Raw genomic sequence first — 26,786 nt, 5'->3', positions numbered from 1 at the left:
ATAACCATGCTATTCTAGGAATTAGGTGTCACAGGTCATTAGAGCAGGTTTGCTGGTATAGGACTTGTTTCAAGCTGGATGACTGTTTCTTGCTGTCTTCAAACATGTTTCACCATTGAAAGTGTTTAAATATTATGCCCATCTGAAAGAGCATCCTCCCTTCACTCTTAGCCACTATAGGGAATCCAGATATTTGCCTTAGACTGTCCTTGAGGAGGTCTTAGACAAGGGCAAAGTCTGTCCCACAGGAATCTCAAAAATATTCTAGTGCTTTTCTCTTTTAAATTTTATTTATATTTATTTTTGGCTATGCTGGGCCTTCATCGCTGTGCAGCCTTTTGTCTAGTTGCAGCGAGTGGGGGCGACTCTCTAGTTGTGGTGGGCGCTTCACATTGTGGTGGCTTCTCTTGCTGTGGAGCATGGGCTCTGGGACACATGGGCTTCAGTAGAAGTGGCATGTGGGCTACAGAGCACAGGCTCAATCGTTGTGGTGCACAGGCTTAGTTGCTCTGCAGCAAACCAGAGATCAAACCCGTGTCTCCTGCATTGGCAGGCAAATTCTTTACCACTGAACCACCAGGGAAGCCCACTAGTGATTTTCTTGATTTTTCTGGGGAGTTGACATGGAAAACAGTTGATCTGATACAATGTACAAATGCTCACTGATCTAACCCTTCAACCTCCATGGTTTCCAGATGAAGACCCTTTAGACTCATTTTGTTAATTACACAGAATCTGTCTTGAATTTTAAGTTTTTCTCTGATTCTTAAACTGTTGTGTGTACACAGCAGGTACCCTTTCTCAACCTGGGTGCATGATTTCCCCCCTGAATGTACTCTAAAATTAGGAAGAAGCAGCAGTATGCTATTGACTCCCTGCAGTCGAGTCTGGATTCCGAAGCTCGTTGCAGAATTGAGGCCACCCGGCTGAAGAGGAGTATGGAAGGGGACCTCACTGAGATGGAGCTCCAGCTTAGCTGTGCCAGCAGGCAGGCATCAGAGGCCACCAAGTCCCTGGGCCAGCTCCAGACCCAGGTCAAGGTATTTTCAATTGTCACATGGGGATGAAGCAGGGACGCCTCTGCTTATGGGAACAAGCCAAGTAACAGGTTGTGTTCAACAATAAAAGTGAGGACACCAAATCTAGTCCCTCAGGAGACCTTACATTCAATTGGCTTACATTAATATGTGCTTATGATTAACTGGTTTATGTTATGTTTAACTTTGTTGAGTGTGCACACACAAACTCAGGTCCCATTGGACTCCCAGGGACCCATGCCCAGGCCTAAGTTTTCTCTCCCAGGACCTGCAGGTGCAGGTGGATGACAGCACATGCATGAACAGCGAGCTGAAGGAGCAGGTGGCGGTGGCCGAGCGGCGCAATGCTCTTCTCCAGGCTGAAGTCGAGGAGCTAAGGTCCTTGCAGGAGCAGACAGAGCGCAGTCGCAGGCTGGCAGAGGAGGAGCTCCTGGAAGCCACGGAAAAAATCAATCTTTTCCATGCCCAGGTGGGACCCATAAACTCCCCATTAGCCTCATCAACTGGTTGGAGGCAGAAGTTTCTACATAGTCAGCCTTGGTCTTGAACCATACACACTTGGCACATGGAGCCTTGGGGGTGTCCGGTGAGACAGGGAGAGCCTTTGGCAGCAGAGTGGTGGCCGTACCCTTCATTCATCCCCAAATGCATGGGCTCCCTACGGCTGCAGCAACATAGTCCACAAACTGAGGGGCTTAAAACAACAGAAATGTAACCTCTTACAGTTCTAAAGGCTAGAAGTCTGAAATCAAGGCGTTGGCAGGGTAGCACTCCCTCTGAATCTTGTAGAGGAATCCTTCCTTGCCTTTTCTCAGCTTCTGGTGGTTTAGTGGCAATCTTTGGTGTTCCTTAGCTTGTAGATCGGAGAAGGCAATGGCACCTCACTCCAGTACTCTTGCCTGGAAAATCCCATGGACGGAGGAGCCTGGTAGGCTGCAGTCCATGGGGTCGCTAAGAGTTGGACACAACTGAGTGACTTCATTTTCACTTTTCACTTTCATGCATTGGAGAAGGAAATGGCAACCCACTCCAGTGTTTTTGCCTGAAGAATCCCAGGGACAGGGGAGCCTAGTGGGCTTCCATCTATGGGGTCGCACAGAGTCGGACACGACTGAAGCAACTTAGCAGCAGCTTGTAGATGCGTCACTCCAATTCTCTGCCTTCACATGGCATTTTCTCTGTTTTAACATCATTTTCCTTCTGTATCTGTCATCTGTCATAAAAAATTTCCAAATTTTTATGAGGACATCAGTCAGATTAGGGCCCACCCTGGGTCTGGAGGATCTCCTGGAGGAGGGTATGGCAACCCACTCCAGTATTCTTGCCTGAAAAGTCCCAAGAAGAGGATCCTAGTAGGCTACAGTCCATGGGGTCACAAAGAGTTGGACATGACTGACCTCATTTTAACTTGATTGCCTCTGTAAGGAACCTGTTTCCAAGTAAGGTCACATTCTGAGAACTGGTGGTTAGGACTTCAACCTATGTTTCTTGTGGGGAGGGACACAATTTGACCCATAACATTAAGCCCTGTCAGAAGAATGAACTGTCAGGAAACTCACAGCTAGGATACTGGGGAGAGAGGAGGGGGGAACATTCACTAGTGTTCCAGAGTCATCTACCTGTTTATCCTGTTCCCTCTATGCCAATGTGTTCCCTGAGAATCCCAGGATTCAGGAAAAAAAAAAAAGCTGCCTAAGAGCCAAGAGATGTCAAACAATTCTGAGTGGCTCCTGACAGTTATAATGAGTTGTCAGGACTCTGGCTTCTCATGGAAGATTATGTAAGTGACACAAAACAAGAATTCTTAGAATTTTTACTATTCTTGTGGAATCAGGAGAAACGGTAGTGGTTAGACAAATGCATATAGTAAATGGGTCATTCAATAAACATTTTTAATGCATCTACCATAACCTAGTGGAGAAGAAAATGGCAACCCACTCCAGTGTTCTTGCCTGGAGAATCTCAGGGATGGGGGAGCCTGATGGGTTGCCATCTGTGGGGTCACACAGAGTTGGACATGACTAAAGCGACTTAGCAGCAGCAGCAGCAACCATAACCTAGACAGGTGTACATGGTATTGTTGTTTAGTCCCTCAGTCATGTCTGACTCTTTTGTGACCCCATGGACTGTAGCCCACCAGGCTCCTCTCTTTCCATGGGATTTTCCCAGTAAGAATACTGGAGTGGGTAGCCATTCTCTTCTTCAGGGGATCTTCCTGACCCAGGGATCAAATTTGGGTCTCCTGCATTGGCAGGTGGATTCTTAACCACTGAGCCACTGGGGAAGCCCAGTAGTACATAGCGTAGATAGATGAAGAATATCTCCATCATCCTACAAACATGAAGATCTAAGTAAACAAGCTGCAGTGCACTGCCAGGAGTACAGTGATGAAGCAAGGATAGCCCTATAGAAAGCCTTCCCTGACGATCCTACACTTCAGGGAGATGCACAGTCTGCTTGATCTGAGCTGTGAAGGACACGTAAGAAGTCAGCCAAGTAGAGAGCAGAGTCAAGGGCAGACGCATGAGGAGAGGAGGGGATTTAGGATGTTAAGAAAAATTGATATATTTACTACAGCGTACGGTGGGGGTGGGGTGGGAGAAATCAGCAGAATTGATGCTCAGGGAGAGGCAGATAGACCCAGGTCACCAGGGACTTGATTTTGAAACTGATGAAGTTTGAAGTCTGCTGAAGAATTGTGAGTAACTGGGAGCAAAGTTATTAGATTTGCATCTTCAGAAGTTTACTCTGATGATTGTTGTGAAGGATGGATTCATGCAGCTAGGGGCAGATGTGCCATGCTCGGGGCTATTTAGAAACATCTGTGGGATCATTGTGGTTGCCATTGTGACTGGGAAGTGCCACTGACATTTAGTAGGCAAGTTCCAAAGATACTAATGCTCCTGCAAAATACAGGTAATTCGCTATCACAAAGAATTGCCCCTCCCGGAATGCCAACTGTAACTGAGAAACACTGGATAAAAGGAAATATAAGCCAAGGATGCACCAGCTGGAAGGCATTGCATTTAGTTTGTGCCTACAGTCTGACTTTGTGTCCATGTGCATGACAGGATCCTATTAGGATACCACGTGTATAAAACAGGCTATAGGCTGTGCATAATTCCCGACAGGCTAACTCACTTCAGTATTTTCTTTCTCTCTCAGGAAAGCTTAAATAAATAAAATGAGTAGAAGTGTTATAAAGTAGAATATTGAATTTTTAAAAAGTAAATCTGTAGTACTTAATAGCTATTGGTAACAAATCATTTGCCATACATGGTTATAGCTGATGATGCACCAGTAGGTCTCCATATGATGATAAAGCACTAGCCTAGAGAGAGATGAGGACATCAACCAGAGCAAAAGCAGACATAGAGAGGAGGAGATAGATCTGGAAAAAAAAAAGAAAATTAGGCCACAGAGACTTGATCTCCAGAGCAGAGTTTCTGAAACTTTATGTGTATAAAAGCAAATAACACAAAAATATACATTCTCAGGCTTCACCCCAGACCCACTGCAGAATCTCTGCTATAGGAGGAATCAAGCGAGTTTTCAGGTGATGCTGCCAGTCCAGAAACTACCCTTGGTGCAGTTCTGATCTAGGTGATCTATGGCTCACAAGGACTCCTCTCTCTTGTGAGGTCCTACCTTGGCCAAGTAGGACCCCTTGCAATTCTGGGAATACCAGCTATCTTCTGATTGATGTATAGTGACCATTTTATAGACTTCTAACCTAGACCAGACATATGAGGCCAAAGTTATCCCTGTCTGATTACATGGGTCCTTTTTCAAACATCTAGCTTGCCCTTCTGCACAGTACTCCCTCACCCTCTGCTTCCCAAAGAGAACCAATCATTTAGCTTGAAAATACTTTAACTATCAACTCCCTAGTGGATTTTAAGTGATTCTGTGTATAAATGAATCAAGATTTACACTTGTACCTTTCTTTACAAAGAGTTTCTATGGAGTTTTGTGCAGTGAGAATCCTGACAAACTCCAGGAAATGCCCTCACCCCCACCCCCCAGGCTACACCCCTGGCAGTAGGAGTCCCTGGGCACATAAAGCCTGTCTCTCAATGAGGACTGAGGATAGCAATCTTGACAAAGATGCTTCCCACCATTGAGGAAGCAGGACAGAACCTGTGAGGCTGTAATATCTCTCTTCCTGTTTCCAAGGTTTAATCTTGCCACTGAGAAAGGCACTAGCCAGAGGAAAAGTGAACAAACAGAAGAGAAATTAAAAATAGGAAGGCTATGCCTTTTAAATACATTCTCTCTGCTGAGCTTTCACACCCTCAGAAAAGCTGTGCTACAAACACAGACCAAAAAGGAGTTTCAGTTTCTAATGTCACAACCCAGGAAGGAAAGAATTAGGGCAGCACCAGCCAAAGAACACAAGTAACTCTCCCATGTGATGGAGCTTTCTAAGGGCTGGGGGGTGAGGCTCATCAGAATTACTTTTCCCACCCCCTATATCAGTGCAGAATTGATAGAAACAGAGGTCGATGATGAGGAAGATTTTTCCCCCTGGAGCAGCATGCAGGAAGCTCATTTTTATTTCCTAGACCCCTGCTTTCCAGATGTCTGCTTTTGACCCTGACTTCTACTCTGGGACACTTGCTTCTTCCCACATCAAAGAGCAAGAGGCAGAAAAACATACTCCTCAATAAGGGGAAAACCAAACACGTGTTTGGGACTCGTAGGTTGTCTGGATCCACTGCTCCTTTCGGATTCAGGCTGCCGTCTCTCCAGTAGTGGACCACGCATAGATGAAATCCCATGCATTCAATCTAATGTGGTCTCTTGGCCCTGGAAGTGCTGCTTCACTGAGTATGGCTGACTAGAGGAAAATGACCTCCTGGCCAGAGCCCCTCACATTGCATGTCCTGAACAGACCAGCTTGCGTTTCACCACTGATCTCAACTTTCCTAATCAGGATGCTGCTTTTCTTTAGAACACGAGTCTCCTCAGCCAGAAGAAGAAACTGGAGGTGGATGTAGCCAGGATGCAGAAGGAAGCTGAGGAGGCGATGCAGGGCTGTCAAAATGCAGAAGAGAAGGCCAAGAAGGCAGCCACTGAGGTGGGTCCATGACTGCCTGCTCACTCCTGTCTTCCAGAGCTGACAGGAGCAGTAGCCAGAAAGGATTCCATTGATTCTCCATATAGCCAGGGGGGAGATTAACTGACCCCTCTGCCTCTCTGCCCCCATTTTGGAAATTAGGCCAATCGGCTCCTCCCTTCCACCCAAACCACACAATGAAAAAAAGCAGCTGAATCACCATAAGCAAAATCTTGTGAAAGCAAGAGACTTTTGAAAATAGTCAAACCACTTTCCACTTGTGAATCAATATATCTGGTATCTAGAAACAATTCTTATGTTTCCTTACCCATAGCTACTTTTCCTGGGGCCTGTAATGGCTTCATGATGATGATCTGGCAAGAATACTTATTTCACTTATTTTTTTACAGCCCATACTGCTGCTTCAGTAACAGAATCGGGTCGGTGAGGAAGGCCTTCAGGATTGGTGCACCTTCCTTATCTGCAAGTTTAAAGTTGTTGATAGGTGTACTTTTCGTGAATGAGACCAAGCTCAGGGCTGACTGCCAGCCTTGACTGTACCTTTGTGGGCACTGAAAAGGGATAGACTCTGGACACCCACTGCAGATAGATGCAGATTTCTCTCAAAAGGCATGACAAACAGATGACAGTACTCAAAAAAAAAAAGGCCATGGAAGGAGGGAGGTGGGAGAAAAGTCTGTGCGTCAAGGTCCCAGGCTTGCAGGTCCCAGCGCCTGCTGAGCAGAGCTTGGACTTGATCTCACCCTCCACTCACCACTTCCCCATGAGGTGCTCCTGCACAGTACGTCGGATGCACAAACACACGCAGCAGCCCAGAGCTCGCCCTGAGAATGAAAGCTGATCCTCTTGCTAAACAGTGTATGGGAACCGAAGAGACAAGATACTCAGTTAGGTTTTACATTAGTCATTTTAGGATTCAAAAGAAGGGGAAAACTTATGTCTGTATCTGTCTGAATCATCAAGCACTTGGGTGGTTAAAACTCTTACACCAAATCCTAGCTCTAGGTCACTGTAGAATCCAGAAGAATGGGGAAAGCATGCCTAGCATTCAGCCATTTTGTATCAACGCAGACACTCTGCTTTCTGATGGAAAAGAGGTGTGAGAAAGCTTGAAAGTGTTTGGCCAAGGGAAAAATAATATGCTCATTTCAAACATTTATGAAAATCTACATAGAAGTGGGGAAAAAAGAGCTTTTTGCTCCTGCTTGGTAAATTTATGCAGTCACACGTTAGGAAGACTCTATCTGCATAACTTCACCTTTAAAAGATCTTCTTGACAATGTTGAAAAATGAACTCACTACCTCTTCCCCTGCCTTAATTCTCCAGTAGTTCAGCTCTGAGCTCCAGCCCCACATAGCAAAACCCAGAGTTACCTCCATTATTTATTCTTTGCCCTCACCATCTGCACAGACGTCTCACACTTAAGTTATGCAGATGGTTGGTAACCTGATAGACAGAGAAACTTTGGCTGAGAGGGCAGTGTTCTTACATTAAAGGCACTGAGAGATTCATGAAACAGTTCTTAATAATGGCAGCAAGACACCGAGCCCTTGTATACACAATCAAAGCCGAGAGCAGGCTTTGCAAGAATTAACCATCCTTTTGCCAGATTATTGGCACCGAAAGCATCAGTTGCTGCCAAATTCCTAGAGCCTAAACTTGTTTGCAGTTGCAAGTCACAGAATTACAGAAGTGAGGCGTGAAAAAGATTCTTCTAAGCACACCACACTCTTCCTGGTGCGTGCTGCCATAGGACATGTCCTGGTGCTTTACTCAGTTAAAAACTCTGCCCTCAGTTGGTCGGCTTTCTTTGAATACAGATATTGTGTGATAATGTTCATGTGGTGTTTCATCTCTGGTCTGTTTCCACCACCCGTCACCCTGATCTCCAGTAGCTGCTGCTATCTTGATTGCCTTATGGTTACCAAACTCGAGGATCAGAAGTTAGGGAGAGCATAGTGGGAAGAGATGAAGTACAGAGGCGAGGCATGGCCTTTAGTCACATCAGGAACTGAAGACTAAGGACAAAAATGTTCAGCTCTGTTGGCTTCCAGATTATCTCAGTCCCTTTCCTTCTTTTCTAGGTAGCAAACATGTCAGAAGCACTGAAGAAGGAGCAAGATACCAATGCCCACTTGGAGAGGATGAGAAAGAACATGGAGCAGACAATTAAAGACTTACAAGAAAGGCTGGATGATGCTGAGCAGACAGCCATAGTGGGGAACAGAAAGCAAATCCAGAAACTAGAATCCAGGGTAGGAGTTTGCCTGTGTAATCATGGGGTCTTGACAACTCCCAGTTCAAAGTCTTATTGTCTTGGGATATCACATCAGATAGTGCTACCTCCCTCTTCACTTTGGCTTGTAGCACTTGCAGTCATCTGAGAGTGTCAGATCTCAGTATATTCATTCATTCTTCTTGACTTTGGGCCACTAAACAGGACTCTTCCTGGAGTGGGTGAAACCTGCCTTCCTGCTTAGTGGAATGTATCTCCCCCAGCTTCACCCGCCCCGGCACTAGGCTCCCCACAGCCTGGGGACCCACTGTTTCCAAACATCCTCTCAACAGTCTTGATTCCCTGCCTTTGCTCCCATTATCTGCTCTATGGAGAATGCCTCTATCCTAACAGCCAGAGAAAGCAGAGGGAAACAAGTAAATCCAGGACCAGAAAGACTTTAGTGCAGATGTAGTGAGGACTGACAGAATTGATGTAGTACCTGCCTTCAGGGAGCTTCAGGATAGGAAGACTAGAAAGACCTAGCTTGAAAATAGGATTTTTAAAATTATTGAATCAATTTCAGTGACAATTTACAGGTCATGTGACAGATGCTATAAGAATGGAAAGAATATTTGACTGGGATTTTCATGCCTCAGAAGGGCCTCTGAGAAAGTATTGCCATTGCACATTTATGATATATCTATATAATGGAATACCAATACACATTTATGGTATAATCATACTGATTAAGGAGTGAAGAAGAGTGTTGTAATGTTCTGGAGTTCATGCCTAGTAGTACAATGATAATAAAGGCACAGGCAATGTGGAGAGTATATAACCTTCTGTGCAAGAAAGAGGGAAAATACGAAGACATGTACACATCTGCCTGTATTTTCAAAAAGAATCGGTGGCAGGATAAAATGAAGACTAATAAAAGCCACTGGTCCCTTGGACTGCAAGGAGATCCAGCCAGTTCATCCTAAAGGAAATCAGTCTTAAATATTCATTGGAAGGACTGATGCTGAAGCTGAAACGCCAATACTTTGGCCACCTGATGTGAATAACTGACTCATCTGAAAAGACCCTGATGCTGGGAAAGATTGAAGGTGGGAGGAGAAAGGGATGACAGAGAATGCGCTAGTTAGATGGCATCACCAACTCAGCGTACATGAGTTTGAGTAAACTCTGGGAGTTGGTGATGGACAGGGAGGCCTGGCATGCTGCAGTCCATGGGGTTGCAAAGAGTCAAACATGACTGAGTGACTGAACTGAATAAAAGCCACTACGCATAGGAGGAAAACAGAGATGAAAGTTAGGCCTTCCGAATGGACCTTGTTTAGTTGGTTTGATTGCAAAATTGTATGAAAGACACCCTTCCCTATCAACCCCCTACCCCGTGTCCTGCTTTATTTCTCTCCATTCCACTTACCACCATCTAACATAATCTATGTTTTACTTTGCTTTGTGTGTTTCATTCACTAGAATGGATGCTTATAGAGGGGAGAGATTTTTGTGTTTTTTTCCCTGCTGTATCCCTGGTGCATAGGAGGCATCATATTCATTGAATGATGTTAACCTTGATCGTGTAATTCTATAAGGCTACAGGCCAGCTGCTCATCTGTACTACAGCTCTCCCACCTAGCAGGGCTGTGGGTGACATATGTGTGACATAGACTCAGGGTCTGGTTTCTTTAGAGAATCAGAACTGAACATGGAAAAAGATGAGGCAGCTTATTCTCTATATATACTTATGTACCTTCTAATACGCACATGTGTATGTACTTTTGTAATCCAAGAGAGGATACTTATCATCTCTGCATGGATTAGCTTTTCACATCCTTCAGAGTCTAAACAGTCCTTTTATGAGCTCACGTAGTTCGACCAGCTCACTTGGCGAGGCAGTTTTCCCAGACAGCTTGCTCTGTTCCACCACTACAGGAACCAGAGTAAACACATCTTCCCTTGATGGTATCAATTGGCCACTGCAATGCCCTCCTGGCTTGCTGGCTGGCCACCTATCATCTGAGACCATGGTTTGCTTGCAGGTTCGTGAACTGGAGGCTGAACTGGAGAGCGAAGTCCAACGTAACTCGGAGGCCCAGAGGGGAGCCCACAGGCTTGAACGGTGCATCAAGGAGCTGACCCATCAGGTACTCTGAGAAGCCGCTCCCTGCTTGCCTGGCTGCACCCTACCTCAGGCAGATGTGCTCCTTCAAGCCTGAAACCACCCCCTAGGACTCCTCTAGTTCTCTCTCCATCGTTCCTCTCCCTTAGCAGGAGACACCAACTTGTCCTTCCAGAGCTCCTCTGCTATTACTGATTTGGGTTGGTCCCTCTTTAGAGCTCTCGGGAAGCACAATGTGAGTGACAAGTTGCAATTAGAGGCGAAGAGCTATTTATACTATCCTTGTTTTTTCTCACGCAATGTCTGCAGCACTTTTGGAAAGATGCCTTCCTGTGAGAGGCTGAGTGAGAACAATGTGTAAATGAAGTGACTGGTGGAGGCTGGGGTGGCGATTCAGCCAGCAGGTTGCATGAGGTGCTAGTTAAATTGGAGCAGGGGACGTTTCCACTCTTGTTTTCTGGTCTCACAAACACTCCAGGCCACCGAGGACTCTATCTGGTGTTGGTGCCGGGTGGAAATACAGCAAATGCTGAGAGGCCCCTTGCAGCTTTCTGACTGTTTTCATGTCTAAGCAAATAATTGAAAAGAAGTGGGCAAACTTGTAACCAGTAACTAATGCATTGCCAGAGTAGCAATCTACTCCTTCACTTGTGTTTTCATTTTCCAGCTTGTCTTACCTTTTCTTCAAACAGAGAAAACCAGATATCTCATGATAGCACATATCTTGCTCACTCCTCTGGGCCCAGCACCTTCCTGGCACAGAGCAGATGCGTGTGTTTCAGTTAAACACAGATGCCAATGGTTACTCTCTGCCACACAATATAGCTTGTTCCAGTGAAAAGGCAAACTCACTCTAGGTGCCCACTTTACAGCAACTTAGCACTCATGAGAGATCTGCCAGTCCTGATAGTGGCCCCCGAGGCTGAGTTGGTGTCAGAGACATCAAAGTGTTCCTTCCTTGCAGTAGGAAGGAGAGTACTGTTAGGACTGCAGAGTGCTTCAGAAGCACCATCTTGGGCTAATTAAGATGAAATGAGCTATTTGTACAGTTCTTCTTTGCTGAATAAGTAGTTCTTTCCTAAGGCGAATTAGCCTGACATTTCTTTAGACCATGCTAGGTATTATAGTGAAAACCACTGGGGACTGCCTCATGGTGTGTGTGGGGCAGGAAGTAAACACCCAGGAAACATGAAAGGTGTGCTAGTCTATGCTTCTTTTGAGCAAGGATAAGACAACGTGAGGAAGCAAAGTGCTGCTTGTTAATTGTGTCTGTTTTTTTTTCTTTTTATTTTCCTATGGATTATTCTTACAGTTTTCTTCTGTAAACAGGTTCATTATACAACAGTGCACTAAAGCTATACTTTCTTCATTGTCCCAAGTAATACAGTCTCATTCTATTGTGTTTTTATCTTTGTTTCTTTATAGCAATAATCTGTGTCTTCCCCTTGTACTAGCATGGAAGTGTATTTCTTAATTTCTTCCAAGTGTCTGCACAATGCTTAGAGTATATCTATTCAATTATGCAATGATTTTCTGCCATCAACTCAGGTAACACCTATTGAGTACTTTTTATTACAAGATAACAGGCAAGACCCTGTCACTTTAAAGAGACATTAGAGAGCCCTCCATATTCCTTGATATCAGTACCTGGTTTTGAAATATTCAAGGCAGATGTTGAGTCAATTCAATCTGCTCTCCTTTAACATCAAAATAACCATCAGGACTGTGGGGCAGAGTGTTTTGTGATAGTACATCATAGGTGCCATTATAAAATGTCATTTTGAAAGGGATATAAATAGGGTTTTTCTTTCGTAGGAAAAATTCCTCTTGGAAAATCATACTGCATTGGAAAAGGGAACCAAGTGTCACTCCATCTACAAGAGTTTTAAGGCCAGTCCCACTGAGAATTTATCTCCCCTCATATGTCCCTCTAGCATTTGGAAATTCATCCTGTTTTCCTCTCCAGTGTCTAGAAATGTATGCTATAAAGCAGGACATAGGATTAGGAACCTATATTATTTACAGGAGGTAAAGACAGTTTTCCTCCCCAACACCACCCCCTATCTACCTGCTCTACTTTACATTTGTCTACCTCCTGTATTCAGGGCAGAGAAGGCAATGGCACCCCACTCCAATACTCTTGCCTGGAAAATCCCATGGACGGAGGAGCCTGGTGGGCTGCAGTCCATGGGGTCACTAAGAGTCGGACACGACTGAGCGACTTCACTTTCACTTTTCACTTTCATGCATTGGAGAAGGAAATGGCAACCCACTCCAGTGTTCTTGCCTGGAGAATCCCAAGGACGGGGGAGCCTGGTGGGCTGCCGTCTATGGGGTTGCACAGAGTCAGACATGACTGAAGCGACAGCAGCAGCAGCAGCAGTGTATTCAGGGACCTGTGTGTAGGTGTTATTTAATCCTTAGTAATCTAAATGTGGATACGTATCTTCATTTCAAGGGATAAGAAAAAAAAATCTGGTCTCAGGTGGGCTCTCTAGGAACCAGATGACAGGGTGGAGTCAGAAGTATAAGAGATTTATGGGAGGTAACACCTGGGAATGGAGAACGCGATGGCACCCCACTCCAGTACTCTTGCCTGGAAAATCCCACGGACGGAGGAGCCTGGTAGGCTGCAGTCCATGGGGTCGCTAAGAGTTGGACACGACTGAGCGACTTCACTTTCACTTTTCACTTTCATGCATTGGAGAAGGAAATGGCAACCCACTCCAGTGTTCTTGCCTGGAGAATCCCAGGGATGGGGGAGCCTGGTGGGCTGCCGTCTGCGGGGTTGCACAGAGTCGGACACAACTGAAGCGACTTAGCAGCAGCAGCAGCAGCAACACCTGGGAAAGATAAAGGGGAGAGCAAGCAGCCTGAGGCAGAGAAAGCCTCACTGATTTATTTTTGCTTCTAATGCCTTTGCTTTTAGTGTCAAAAAAATTCATCAAGATCAATGTTACAGAACTTACCTTCTGTGTTGTCTTCTAGGAGTTTTATGATTCCAGGTCTTAGATTCAAGTTTTTATCCCCATTTTGAGTTCACGTTTATGTATAGTATAAGATAGTGGTCAAATTTCCTTTTTTGCGTGTGGTTGTCCAGTTTTCCCAACACCCCTTATTGAAGAACTAGCTGTCTTTCCCCCATTATATATTCTGGCTCCTTTGCATTAATTGGCCATGTATATATGAATATATCTGGGCTCTTTATTCCATTCAGTTGATCTGCATGTCTGTTTTTATTCTAATATATACTGTTTCAGTGACTATACCTTTGTAATATGTTTGAAATCAGAAAGCAAGATGCCTTCAGCTTTGTTCTTCTTCCTCAAGATTACTTTGACTACCCAGGGCCTTTTGTGGTTCCATTCTATTTTTGTGAAAAATGATAGTGACTGCATTGACTTTGTAGATTGTTTAGGGTAGTATGGACATTTTAACATTAATTCTTCCAAACCACAAGCACAAAACAGCTTTCCACGATTTGTGTCTTCTTCAATTTCTTTCATCAGTGCTGTATTGTCGTGTTCTGGGCACAGGTTGGAAAAGAATTTCCAGACATAAGACACAATGAGAGGGAAATAAAGTTTATTAGAGTGGGAGATGCTGTTGGAAAGGGAAAACTCAAAACTTGAGGTGAATTTTCCCAGCTCAAGGGAAAACTGATGTTGAACAGGGGTCCTTAGTCTACTTTTATACCCAGGGTACAAGGAGTGGGATTGGGGTCTTGTGGCTCATTTGCTGATTGGATGAGGCAGGTAAGAGTAAGGCAAATATCTCCTCCCTATGGGGTAGGAGGGGAGACAAGTTATACTGTTTCTATTAATAGTTACAACATGGGGGAGGGAAGGACGATAAGGGTCTGGTTTTTCCATTCCTGCCTTCCAAGATCCTCCTTGGTTATCTGCTCTTTCATCCCTGGGTCATCACACACATATAGTTTTCAGTGTGCAAGTTTTTTACCTTCCCTCCTTGGTTAAATTTATTCCTAAGTATTTTATTCTTTTTGATGCAATTATAAATGGGATTGTTTTCTTAATTTCTGATAGTTCATATTAGTGTACAGAAACACAACTTATTTTTGCATAATGATTTTGTATCCTAAAAATTTACTTTTCTGCCTCTTTCTCTCTTCTCCTTCTGAGACCCTTGTAATGCAAATGCTGGTCCACTTGATGTTATTCCATAAGTCCTTTAAGCTGTCTTTATTCACTTCCTCGCGCTACTTTTATGGGATGAATTCCACTGCCTTGTCTTGAAGTTCACTGAGCCTTTCTTTTACTTCATCTAGTCTACTGTTGAATGCCTATATTGGAAATTTTGCTCAGATATTTATCTCTGTGATTTCTGCTTGGTACTTTTTTATATTAATATTTTCTTTTTGTTGAAATTTTCACTTTGTTTATGCATCGTTCTCCTGAGCTTGGTGAGCAGATTCATGACCATTATTTTGAACCTTTTATCAGGTAAATCATCTACCTTTATCCTTTTCTGGGGTTTCATCTTATTCCTTCATTTGGAGCATATTACTTTGGTTCTTCAACTTTTGATCTCTGTGTTGTTGTTTACGCATTAGATAAAGCAACTCTCCCAATCTTAAATGAATAGTCCCATGTAAGAGAAGATCTTTATTGTTCAATCTACCCTAGCTGTTAGTTGTCTCTGAAATCTCTGTGACTGTCCAAGCAGCCGTCTTTGTTCTTAGGGCTCTTAGTTGAGTGTTCAAAAACTGTCTATTATATTGCAAAGGGGAGGATCTCAGTCAGTACTTAGATTCAGGGCTGACTGGAGGCCAGACCCTCAGGCAGGGGCTTTTAAAGTATGCAAATACACCTCTTTCGGGGAATGACTGGGAGATGGGTATTTCTGTCTGTCTGTTCCGATCCTTGTGGTGCTATGCAGTTAAGAACTCTTTCTCTGTTTGCTATCATCTCATTGAACCTGTGAACACAAGCCCTTGCTTGAACACAAGCCCAGAGACAGAATAAGAAATTTATCCTCTGGACATCAGCTACAAAAATCAGTACACCAGACCTGTGCAGAAGCTCCTTTCTCAGAGATACTGGTAGCCTAGGTGGGGCATGTGAAGATGGCACCCACTGGCTTTCCCAGGTGCTTCAGTCTTCTGCCAATGCTGAGGGGAGGAGGTGGTTAAAAACTGTTGCAGTCCTGTAGGACCCATGAATGTAAGTCCTGCTGGCCACTAGAGTCAAGCTTTCAAGGGATGTACCCTGGGTGGCAGCCATGAAAACTGGGCCACCAAACATGTGCTTCTTTCCAAGAGATACCAGAAACCTAGAGTGAGGCAGAGTGTATGAAGATGGTGCCACCAGCCTTCCTGGTCTCTGGAGATGTGTGTTAAATTACAAGACTGCCCTCTTGGGCTGCAGCTACTAAGATAAGCAAATAGGTCTCTTTCAGGGAAACTGAGCATTTCTGTCTGCTGCCTCTGTGCTGTGTCCCGGGGGCTAAACATTAAACCTAGCAAGGAGGGAAAAAGCAGGATAACTAAAGGGGCATAGGAGATGAGCCTGGTTGGAGTGAGGTTGTTTAGGGATGGGAAGCCTGATGGGCTGCTGTCTATGGGGTCGCACAGAGTCGGACACGACTGAAGCGACTTAGCAGCAGCAGCAGAGGGAGATAAGTGGGAAAACCATGAAAGCCACCAAAAAAGTTGATACTTGATGGAATAAGTAAGATGGAGCTAGGAAAAATGTTTGAGCAGTAGGTGTTTGTCTTGGTTAAATCATTCATCTCAACCATCAGTTTAAATACTCTCCTTCAGGGCAGTTCAACAGCTCCAAAGTGGAAGTACTCTAGTTAAAAGGGTGTGGTAAAGGGGGTGGCATGCAGAGCCTTCCTGCATGTCTGTCTCTTCCCTCCTTCCTCCTCAGAATACCCAGGACATCACAGAGCATGTTTGAAAAACACTGTCTTACTGGATTTCCTTTTTCCAGCCCAAGCCTGGATTTCAATGGAAGCAATAAGAACACACAAAACAGGGTCCCCATAGCTTATGGAATTTTCCTATCTCTGCTAATGCCCACTCCACAATTCCAGTAAACTTAGTCTTTTCTTATAGTTCTGTTGCAGGAAGGGGGACCCCTTCCAGGGCCCGAAACTGGGCTCTTGTCTAACACTTGGAAATGAATTATCTGAGGAGACACATGTGCTGACAAAGCAAGAAATTTTATTGGGAAAGGGCACCTGGGTGGAGAGCAGTATGGTAAGGGAACCCAGGAGAACTGCTCTGCCGAGTGGCTCGCAGTCTCAGGTTTTATGGTGATGGGATTAGTTTCCGTGTGGTCTTTGGCCAATCATTCTAATTCAGAGTCTTTCCTGGTGGCACACGCATTGCTCAGCCAAGATGGATGCTAGCGAGAGGGATTCTGGGAAGTGGACAGACATGCGGTGTCTCCTTTCGACCTTTCCCAAACTCTTCTGGTTGGTGGTGGCTTATTCCGTATTCCTTATCAGGATCTCCTGTCATAAAAACAACTCATGCAAATGGTTACTGTGATGCCTGGACAGGGTAGGAGGTTTCAATCAGTGGCTTCCCCTAACAGTTCCATTACCTAAAGCCAAGGGTCAGTTAGAAAGTTCAAGGAAAGAATTGGTTTGATGGGGGGCTGCAGGTGGGCACTGAGAAACCACAGGCAGGTGTGGCTTGGCTGGGCTGGGAAGACTGAAGTCCAAATTGAAACTAATGGCTTTAACTTCCATTTTAACAAAGGCTGGGAGTTCTGTGTCATTGCTCTGAGCTGTGTTTATTAATTTGTTGGAACTTGGGATAAGTAGAGTTAAACTCATTTTTCAAATCATGGTTCTACATATGGTCTTTAATAAATTCTCCTTACTCTCATTTCCTCATGTGAGGCTACACCCAATGCAAACTGCTGGATCCTTCAAATCACCTTTACATACAAACCTGTACTTTGCAGGTAGAGGAAGATAAGAAAAATATGAGCAGGATGCAGACTCTGATGGATAATCTTCAGCTAAAAGTACAAAGTTACAAGCAGCAAATCGAGTCAGCAGTAAGTACCTGAGGCAGTTGCAGCCTCATGGATTTCCTAGCCATTTACATTTGATTAATGGAGATATGTGGCCCTGAGCTAAAGAGGCAGCTTGTCAGAGGACCAGCTCAGCTTAAAGTCTGCTCATTCTCTCTCTCTCTCTTTTTTTTTTTAATGTGCATGCTAGAATTATCACCTATAGTTAAAATCTGTGCAACTTTTCCCTTCAGGGAGCCAAAGCTCTCTCCCTTGACCTTTGCTTACACCCAAACATATGCATTGCGTGATATGAGCCAAATAGGAGCATGGTGTCATGTAGAGATAGAAAATTTTGGTTGGGTAATCATCCTGTGGGGCTTCTCATGTGGCTCAGTGGTAAAGAATCCAGGAGACATCAGTGCAGGAGACGTGGGTTCTAACTCTGAGTGGGGAAGATCCCCTGGAGCAAGAAATGGCAATCCACTCTAGTGTTCTTGCCTGGGAAATCCCGTGGACAGAGGAGCCTTATAACAGTAAAGACAGACACCCTCTACCCTGAATAGGATGTTAAATTGATTACAAAACAAATTATGGTTAATCTATCACATACCAAATCTGTGAAAGCTGGACTATATCCTGTTGGTGGTAAGTGCCAACTATGTTCTCAATTTCCAGGGGAAAAAATGTTATAAAATGGGTCTGGTGCCTGCTAGGAAGTCTGAATCCATATACATCATACAAAAATATGATATTTCATTCAGTACTCAGAAGTTTAGATTCCTTTCTCACATTTTTCAATTTTCTCACATCAGGGCAGGAAAAAATATGATCTTATAGGCTCAGGGATTTCTTTGTTTCATTTTTTATTTTTATAGGAAGCAGAAGCAAGTCAATACCGTTCCAAGTATAAGAAGCAGCAACATGAGTTGAATGAAGCTAAGGAAAGAGCAGAGATAGCCGAATCTCAAGTTAATAAACTCAAGATGAAAGCAAAAGAGTTTGGGAAAAAGGTGCGTCAGGTATTCAGTTCTGCTGTAACTTTTAAAGCATTGGGTATTTCAGGCTCATGTCATCACATGGAAAATTGTTTCTTCAGAGGCTTTTAAAAACAACATTGAAAAAGAGTTTCCGATAAAATCTTCTCATGTTTATTAATTCTACCTGTCTGGGTAGGACGAGACAGTAAGCATTTGAGTGGGGTGCGCACTATATTACACTTCTCAAATGCTTAATTCTAGGTTAATGTGCAGGCTCTGAGCTCTGGGCCTAGATTCACGTGGGTAGGACAGCCAGGCATCCAAGGAGAAAAGATGATTAAAGAAGCACAGATGGATCTGATTGAAATTCTAAGCAAACTCTTCCGTGGTGGGCAAGTATCACATCGATATGGAGATCCCAGGGGGACAGGTTTAAAGTGGAGGCCATGAAGAACAAATGCAAGAGTCTTGCTTTCTGGTTTTCTTCCCTAAGACAGAGAAAGGAACTGTCTACCATCTGTGTCCACGGAAATTCTGTTCTAATAGTAGGGGCCACTGCCCTAATTTTCCTGGGAAAGTGACAGAGAACATGGAGCTGTAGGCTTGGCAGGGCCAGTATCTTAGTCTGTTCAGAGATGTCACCCCAGAGATGGCGTGGCTGCAAACTGCAAACTGCAAACACTTCTCACAGGCCTGAAGGCTGTGAAGTCCAGGGTCATGGAGCTGGCAGATTTGGAATCAGGTGAGGGCTACTTCCTTATAGACAACCCTCTTCCCATTGTAACCTCACATGGTAGAAAGAAGGGAAGAAGCTCTCTGGAGTCTTTCTTTCTTAAGGACATTACTCCCAGGCATGAGGACTCAATCTCATGACCTAATCCCTTCACAAAGGCCCCAGCTCCTAATACCATCACTGTTGGGGTTAGGAATTCAACATGTGAATTTTGGGGGGGGACAAAAACATTCATACTATGGCAGTGAGCTCAGCTTCCTCACTGAGACTGTTACTAGAAACAGTTGTTAAATGAGATCTGGCTTTAGGAGAAGCAGATTAAAAGAGGTTGTATACACTCCATAGAATGCCTACAGAGCACTTAGCACAGGCACCACCATTTCAGTTTTTAAAATGAATTACTAGTAAACTTGCAAAAAAAAGAGAGAGGGTAACAAATAGTAAATACTACCCTATGGGAGATCAAAGGATCTCTTTTGAAGAAGAGACTAAAATTTGGTCGTATTTAATATATTTGGATCCAAATATGAAAAATATGAGACTTTTGCAGGCTCTAGAAATTTCTTATTGATGAGCAAATAGTCTCAGGGAGAAGGCCTATATTGAGAGGTCCAGCTAAGTGGTTTGAACTCTGGCCTCAATCTGCAAGGTGTTACAGCCTGGGATCAGGGTCTTCTGTGTGGAAGCTGCCCAGCAACCCCCTGTGATGGATTTGTTTAGGGAAGTGCTTCGCACATGCTACAATTGCACTCAGCTGCATGAGGTCGGAGGGCCTCGGAAACAGATGTAATGCTTTCGACTTTGTCACAGTTATTTCCAACAAAGAATAAAATGAGTAAAGCAGAAATTGCTTCTGAGAGGCCAGAGATGATAGGAAAATCGTCCTTGGCAATGCAGTGACTAATTGTTTTTCATTCACAGAAGGAGAGCCTGAACATCTCTCCACTGTCATAAAGCAAAGGAAACGGTTTTCTGATAGAATTGTGCATCAGGTCTGGGGAGCGAATTGGTGATGCATGTCATCTCTCCCTTCTGGGGTCTTCTCCAGAGGGTGCTGCCTTTACTGGCAATGCAAGGCGGGCAGAAAATTGAGTGACTAAGCACGCCCTTGCGGTGAATTACTGGGGTCTGCTTTCTCTCATGCAGATAATTGCCTCAATTCCCTGCCTCCCTTCGAAGCTAATGAAGAGCTGGCTAAGGCCTGCTTATGACTGGAAAGCACTGGGCTTTGTTCTGGGTGTATGTCCCACTGATGAAAGTCACAGGAATCTCATAGAACATGCTGATATTCTATTTTTCAGGTCCATGAAGAATGAGCCGTCCTCATTTATAAAGGATAGAGGCTGGAAAAGTACAAGGAGGTACTATTTTCTGACCAGAAACTTAAGTTGCATTTGAAGTATACACCTTTAAATTGATGCACAGCTGCTTTACAATGTTATATTAGTTTCAAGTGTAATAACATAGTGCTTCAATATTTGTAGGTTATACTCCAGTTAAAATGACTATAAAATACTGCTTATATCCTCTCTGGTGCACATTGCATTCTTGTGTCTTATTTATTTTGTACCAGGTGCTTTGTACCTTTTAATCCTCTTTCCCTCCCTGGTACTCCTCTCCCTACTGGTAACCACTAGTTTGTTCTTCTATTTAAAAGTCTCTGTTTTGATATATCCACTCATTTGGGAAACATTTTTAAAAATATGCTGCATCAAAAGTAGTTTAAACAAGGTGATCAGGAAACGTAATAATAAAAGGAAATATTGTTGCTTTCAAGGGTAGTGGGGAATTTTTTGATCCTCAGATATAAGTAAACATTTCACATGAAAGATTAAATAGATTCAAGAATCTTTTAAATTTTGATGTTTAAAAAAATACTTTGTTCATATTGCATCTTAATGAGTAATATTCATAGATGACATGAGCTATGTTATGGTCCCTGGGGAGTTCTGCTTGACTCATTTCTACATCCATGAGTCTATTTTTAGCCACTGACGGTGGGAGACAACAGGCTAGTCTTAGTGTTCTACAGTGATTTACCTATAGTCATAGTTAGGTAGGAGGGTTTTCCTGACACAAAGCATGTATGCTACATGCTGGGGCAACACTGAAGCACCCTCCCACACGAGATGCTCAGTTTAGCGATAACTGGTATGCTGTCTGTATTGTACCAATGTGGCTAAGCTGGAGGTACGTTTCCTAGAATTCCCTTCTCTCTGTGGTTCTGGATTACAGTTGGTCACAAAAGAAAAATGCACCCGATTTGAGAGGCAGAAGTGAGGGAGAAGATATTGTTTTTATGCTCATACAGTCAATGTATGGTCCCAGTACAGTGATAGCTGGCAGATATTCCTCAAGGCTGAAAGGGTGAGCTAGCTGGGATGGGCCGCAGCTCCTGTCAGAGTCCTCACCAGGCAGGCCTGTGGCTCCATGGCAGTAGGCGCTGGCCTGTCTTACAGGTCACTCCCAGCATAGACTCTAGAGGCTCCAAGAGACAGCATGGGATCCAGTTTGTTCTTATAAATTCCAGCTCATCCTCACTCCATGTCCAGCTCTCCTTCCTGACACTGGCACGTCTGCCCAACAGCGACCTCAGGGACAGCACCAGATGTAGAGGGGGCAGGCTGGCGCAGACTTCTTCACCGCTGCCCACGGTGGTACAGTGTTGAACGTCTATGACAAATCCTTGTTCTGTCATTCTCAGCACTCTGCCTCTCCGATCCAACCTGACTCTAAGATTAAGCTCAGCAGTGTTGAAAGACACAGGGTCCTTCTTATCTGCCATCCTCAATGTGCTGGCTTTGGTCTTTAAATTTGTCACCCTCATCACAGTAAGATTCAGTTCTGAGCATATTCTCCTCACCAAGTGCCCTATGTCCTTTTCTACAGATTTTCTTTATGCGTCCTTAGTACTCTACAATTTGTGATGGACACTGGTCACAACACTGCAGCACATACCTGAAGTCAACAAAACTCTGTGCAAAACAGACTGTGAATGAGTCCGCTGATACAGAAAACTGGACCAAGTGGCATTAACACACAACTGGGGTTGGTGTTCTCCCATGAACTATAGGCTTAAAAATGTGATTGTCATAAAAGTCCTAGTTAGGCTTCCTTTTTAACACATTGATAATAACATTAAGGAGAACAGATCATCTAGTCAACTGAGTTATCCATTCTCTCCTTGCATAAAAATGTATATGAAAATTTAGATTTATTAGAAATCTGATTAACAAAATGACAACTGAGCCAAAGAGTAAATTATCTTAATAACCGGGGTCACTCAGCTATGAAACCCTGGTGTTGGATAGTACAACCCAACCCCAGGGATGTCAGTTCTTGAGTTGATAGGGCCTTTTGCACCTTGGGTTGTCTTAGAGACACTGACATTCTTACTCTTTGGGGTCCCTAAGATCCACCATACTAAATCTAGTAGATTAGGCTGATATTAACCATTCATATAAAACTAGAATACAATACTTTAGCACGTCAATTGCTTTGTTTTCTTGGCCCTGGTTTTTCACCTTTTCACTCAGATGATTTTTGCTTCTACCACTCACCCATCATTAGTTGATCAGATTTTGAATCATCTCTTAGTGATTTGTTTCTTCTGAGAAACTTGGTTGCAGCAGGAATGTAAATAAATGAGAGAGTTCTTTTATCCAAGCTGAATTGGAATCCTTGGTATCCAGGCATTTATAATCTTGATGCAGGTGGGGGGCCTGAGAATGAGTCTTAGTTTTTGAAGAGAGAATGTGACTATTCTTTTTACAGTATCACAGGTTTTTGAAATGGTAGAATTGTCAGGTCATGACAAACCATTGCTGGAATCACAGTGAAGAAAGGGGAGGTGAGGTCATAGGATATTACAGATGTTTGTGCTGTGTTGTCAACTTCTGTCTTCAGTTCCTGTATTGGGTAGATAATCTGAAAGAGCCTAGAATCAAGAAACATGGACTCAAAATAGTTGTTGTTTATGTCAGAATAGCCATTTTAATATTAACGGTAGTAGTGTTTTGTTTTGGTTTTTTGGAGGTGGGGAACTGTAAGCTTCTGTTTGCATCTGTAATCAGAGATCCATGAGACAGTTATAAGTAGTTATGAAGTTAGATCTTATCAATTTTAATTTCCCTGCTAGATGTTCCTGAGATTTTAACAAATAGAAAAACAAGTTTATCCCACTCTTTGCTGTTATGTATCCTGATTAATGGAAGTCATAAATAATAAAAGGTGTGCAGCAAAAAAGTATACAAGCAAGCTATAAATTCATAAGTGAATTATCAGTTCTGAAAGGAACCTAGTTGGCTGGAAAAGTGTAGAAGGTCAGTAGTCTGAGTCTGCGCAGAAACTGTAGTTTGCTTTTCTCTACTTTATCTGTATTTCCTTCCACTTCTATACAACCCCATGTTTCCAGCGAAGAGTAAGTACATTGGTGCATAGTGCCATTTGAGGTCTTTACAAGTAACAGTTGGAAATGAGATGAGCAAGCACTTATTTAAGCAACTAGGACCAGTTTAATTACAGACAGTGGCAGAGCCTAAGTGTATTTTTTCCTGTTCTATTATCCTGCAACCCCTCCTGCCTTTTATCTGTGTAAAAGTCCTGCAAGATAATGTGTGAATCAGTCAAAAGTTCAATTAGCTTTTTACCATAGCATTCTTATAAATAGTTTGATAAAGGAAATGCCTTACCACATTTTCTTCTGTAGTACCAGCACTGCTAGAGTCCTGATTAGTAGGTGGATGCCTTTCTACAGGAAAAAAAACAAAACTTAAAAAGACATCTTTTTGCCAACACCCCAATTCTCCCTTATTCCCACCTCAGTAAGAACAAATAGTTGTTCAGTCGTGTCCACCTCTTTGTGACCCCATGGGCTGTAGCCTGCCAGGCTCCTCTGTCCATGGAATTCTCCAGGTAAGAATACTGGAGTGGGTTGCCATTCCCTTCTCCAGGGGATCTTCCCAACCCAGGGATCAAACCCAGGTCTCCTTCATTGCAGGCAGATTCTTTACCATGAGAGTCACCAGGGATGCCCCACCTGAGTATGATTATGTTATTAGAATCACATTAGTCACTCCCCTCTTTGTATCTTTTTCCAACAAACAGCATTAAAAATGTCCTTAATGTAGAAATACTTCATCAAAAACACACAGCAGTAAATTCAGGTGCTCCAAAGCAGGGATAAAGGCAGTTCAAGCAAGCCAGAAGCTCCTGGCTCTCTAAGATGGTTGGCCTGATGCCTACTAACTATAAACAATGGGAAAGAGCCAAGATGGTGATGGACAGCAAAAGGGGGCATAAAAAAATTCAGACCACAAACTATGGAACACTCTGTTTTATTTTTTTAAGTGGCCCACGCCCTGATGTGTTTTTTGCTGACATCTGACTGCTCCTCCAGAATCAGAATCCGTCCTGCTCTCTGCCTTGGGATGCTGACCTGGATGGGTTCTACCTGCAGGGCTTCTCTTCCCTCTGCTTTCATCTGGGGTGGAGATCAGAGGGCAGGAGGGGCAAAATCAGGTGTTTCTTCTCCTAGCTCCTTCCGTGTCAGGTCACCTTACTCTGGCTGTGTGCTCTATGTGAAGCCACCTTCCTTACAACACAGCTGGTCCTGTGACTCTCTCCTTTCAGGCTTTGGGCACTATTCCTCCTCCTTGTCCCTTTAGATTGAGGGCTTCCAGCAAAGCTCTGAGGGGTGCAGTCTCTTCTGTGCTCCCCTTTCTCCAGTTTTGAGTGTGCCAGGTGCTTTGTGTTGGAACTTCACTTGTGCACACTTCCACTATAGAAACTAAACCGTCATTCTTGAGTAGTGCCCCCTCTCCTAGAACTTGAACCCAATCTCAAGTACCATGATATTAGGTTTTGCATGGTGAAGACAAACTAGACTACCTGAAACCTCCCATTTTTTCCCTACTTCTGGCAGCTAAGGGACAGGAACATCAAGGGCAATGGCCTGCTTATTCACATAGACAATCACAGGGCTGCAACAGATGAAATCCTTGCTCACTATCACCCTTAAAGCACTACCTTCAATAATGGTGTCCACAATGACCAAATAACCCTGACTTCAGCAGGGGCAATAGGAAAATATCAATCGGAAGAAGGGACACTGAATCTGTCTCAACCTCCCAGGACACTCAGAGCTTTCTTAGAGAGATGATGAAATCAGTGAGAGCTTCATGGGGCCAAGATCTACCTCTGCCACTAGTTACCTGGGTCATCTCAGGTGCTGCCTGTAAGTCTGTTTCAGATGCTTATTTAGCATTTGCGTTATCTTTTTTGATTCTAATTTTCTGACCTGTAAAATGTGGAAATAAGTGAATCTTAAGTTTTTCACCAATCTAAATTTGTTGATAAAAGCAAAGTCTTTTAAGAAGTCCTATGACCGTGGAATCTTAGTATCATGTTGAATTACTACAAGTAATTAAATTACTGTAAGTTTTCTAGCAGAAAATTTAGAAAAAGTTTTAAAAAACTTCCCATGATTAAAATAAAATGGCTCATCAAGGACAATGCTGTTTTGAGCAGTAGCAACTATTAACAAGGGCTTCCCTGATGGCTCAGCTGGTAAAGAATCCGCCGGCAATGTGGGAGATCTGGGTTCAGTCCCTGGGTTGGGAAGACCTCCTGCAGACAGGAACGGCTACCCACTCCAGTATTCTGGCCTGGAGAATTCCATGGACTCACTTGCCATCTTGGATATGCCTCCACCTGAACCCCTGGGCATGAGACCAAAGCCCCCATGAGATAGTACCTCTGTGGAAACCGATGCATCTTTTTGATCTAACAGCTCGAGGGGCCACCGACAGCAACAAAACTGCCGATACAACGGCCACCAAAACTGGAACAATTATCCCAGCAGGCGCTCTTGGGCTTGCTTCTAAATAAGACAAACAGAAAGTCTATAGCTGCAAGAAAAGTTACCAGACAACAAAAGAAAATGTAGAGCTGGGTGAGTATGTTTATTCAAAGTAGCTATTTCTGCATTCTGCATGGGAAGCAGATATCATATTAGTGAAAAGACTTTTCCTAATGAAAAGACCCATTAAAGACACAAACAACAGCCCTGTCTGGATCAGTGTTTTTCATGAGCATAAATAATACTTCCCAGTTCTCAGGTGGCGCTAGTAGTAAAGAATTCTTCTGCCAATGCAGGAGACATAAGAGATGAATGTTTAATCCTTGGGTCAAGAAGATCCCCTGGAGGAGGGCATGACAATCTACTCCAGTATTTTTGCCTGGAGAATCTCACTGACAGAGGAACCTGGCAGGCTACAGTCCATAGTGTCAAAAAGAGTTGGACATGACTGAAGCAACTTAGGACATCACCCCATCTAATATATCTATTGGGGGAATCTGCCAAAGCTGATATTAAACAATTTGGGCCATAGTGGGGATGGGAGTCAAGAGAGGAAAAAGTCTGAAAACTTGAGAGGCAATGAGTTTTTTATGCATTTTAAGTCTTTGTTTTATATTGTAATAAGGGAATTAACATATTTGTGTGTGTGTGACCCCCATGGACTGTAGCCCGCTAGGCTCCTCTGTCCAAGGGATTCTCCAAGAATACTAGAAGGGTTGCCATGCCCTTTTACAAAGGAGTAATTATGACTACAAACTAACTGC

At 43.7% G+C, this 26,786-nt stretch overlaps 2 protein-coding genes across 7 annotated transcripts in view; one reads left to right on the top strand and one right to left on the bottom strand.

Moving 5' to 3' along the window:
- The window catches only part of MYH15 (myosin heavy chain 15), a 112,129-nt gene extending 91,437 nt beyond the window's left edge, over nucleotides 1–20,692 (top strand). Inside the window, exons 24-31 of the mRNA XM_070800492.1 lie at nucleotides 848–1,040; nucleotides 1,303–1,506; nucleotides 5,992–6,117; nucleotides 8,203–8,373; nucleotides 10,382–10,486; nucleotides 17,400–17,495; nucleotides 18,329–18,463; nucleotides 20,465–20,692. Of these exons, the coding sequence (XP_070656593.1) occupies nucleotides 848–1,040; nucleotides 1,303–1,506; nucleotides 5,992–6,117; nucleotides 8,203–8,373; nucleotides 10,382–10,486; nucleotides 17,400–17,495; nucleotides 18,329–18,463; nucleotides 20,465–20,479 (1,045 nt within the window). The 3' untranslated portion in view covers nucleotides 20,480–20,692. The remainder of the gene's footprint in view (nucleotides 1–847; nucleotides 1,041–1,302; nucleotides 1,507–5,991; nucleotides 6,118–8,202; nucleotides 8,374–10,381; nucleotides 10,487–17,399; nucleotides 17,496–18,328; nucleotides 18,464–20,464) is intronic.
- Nucleotides 18,293–26,786, bottom strand: part of HHLA2 (HHLA2 member of B7 family) — a 161,035-nt gene continuing 152,541 nt past the window's right edge. For 4 of the 6 annotated variants that reach the window (XM_070787385.1, XM_070787386.1, XM_019976959.2 and 1 more), the window contains 3 exons: nucleotides 25,918–26,043; nucleotides 23,855–23,913; nucleotides 23,113–23,226 (listed from right to left, as the gene is read on the bottom strand). In XM_070787385.1, the coding sequence (XP_070643486.1) occupies nucleotides 23,143–23,226; nucleotides 23,855–23,913; nucleotides 25,918–26,043 (269 nt within the window). In that variant the 3' untranslated portion in view covers nucleotides 23,113–23,142. The other 2 variants (XM_070787393.1, XM_070787397.1) reach the window with 2 other exon arrangements.

This window comes from Bos indicus, chromosome 1 (genome assembly GCF_029378745.1).
Source record: "Bos indicus isolate NIAB-ARS_2022 breed Sahiwal x Tharparkar chromosome 1, NIAB-ARS_B.indTharparkar_mat_pri_1.0, whole genome shotgun sequence".
Lineage (NCBI taxonomy): Eukaryota > Metazoa > Chordata > Mammalia > Artiodactyla > Bovidae > Bos > Bos indicus.
This window is presented reverse-complemented; position numbering and strand designations above follow the sequence as displayed.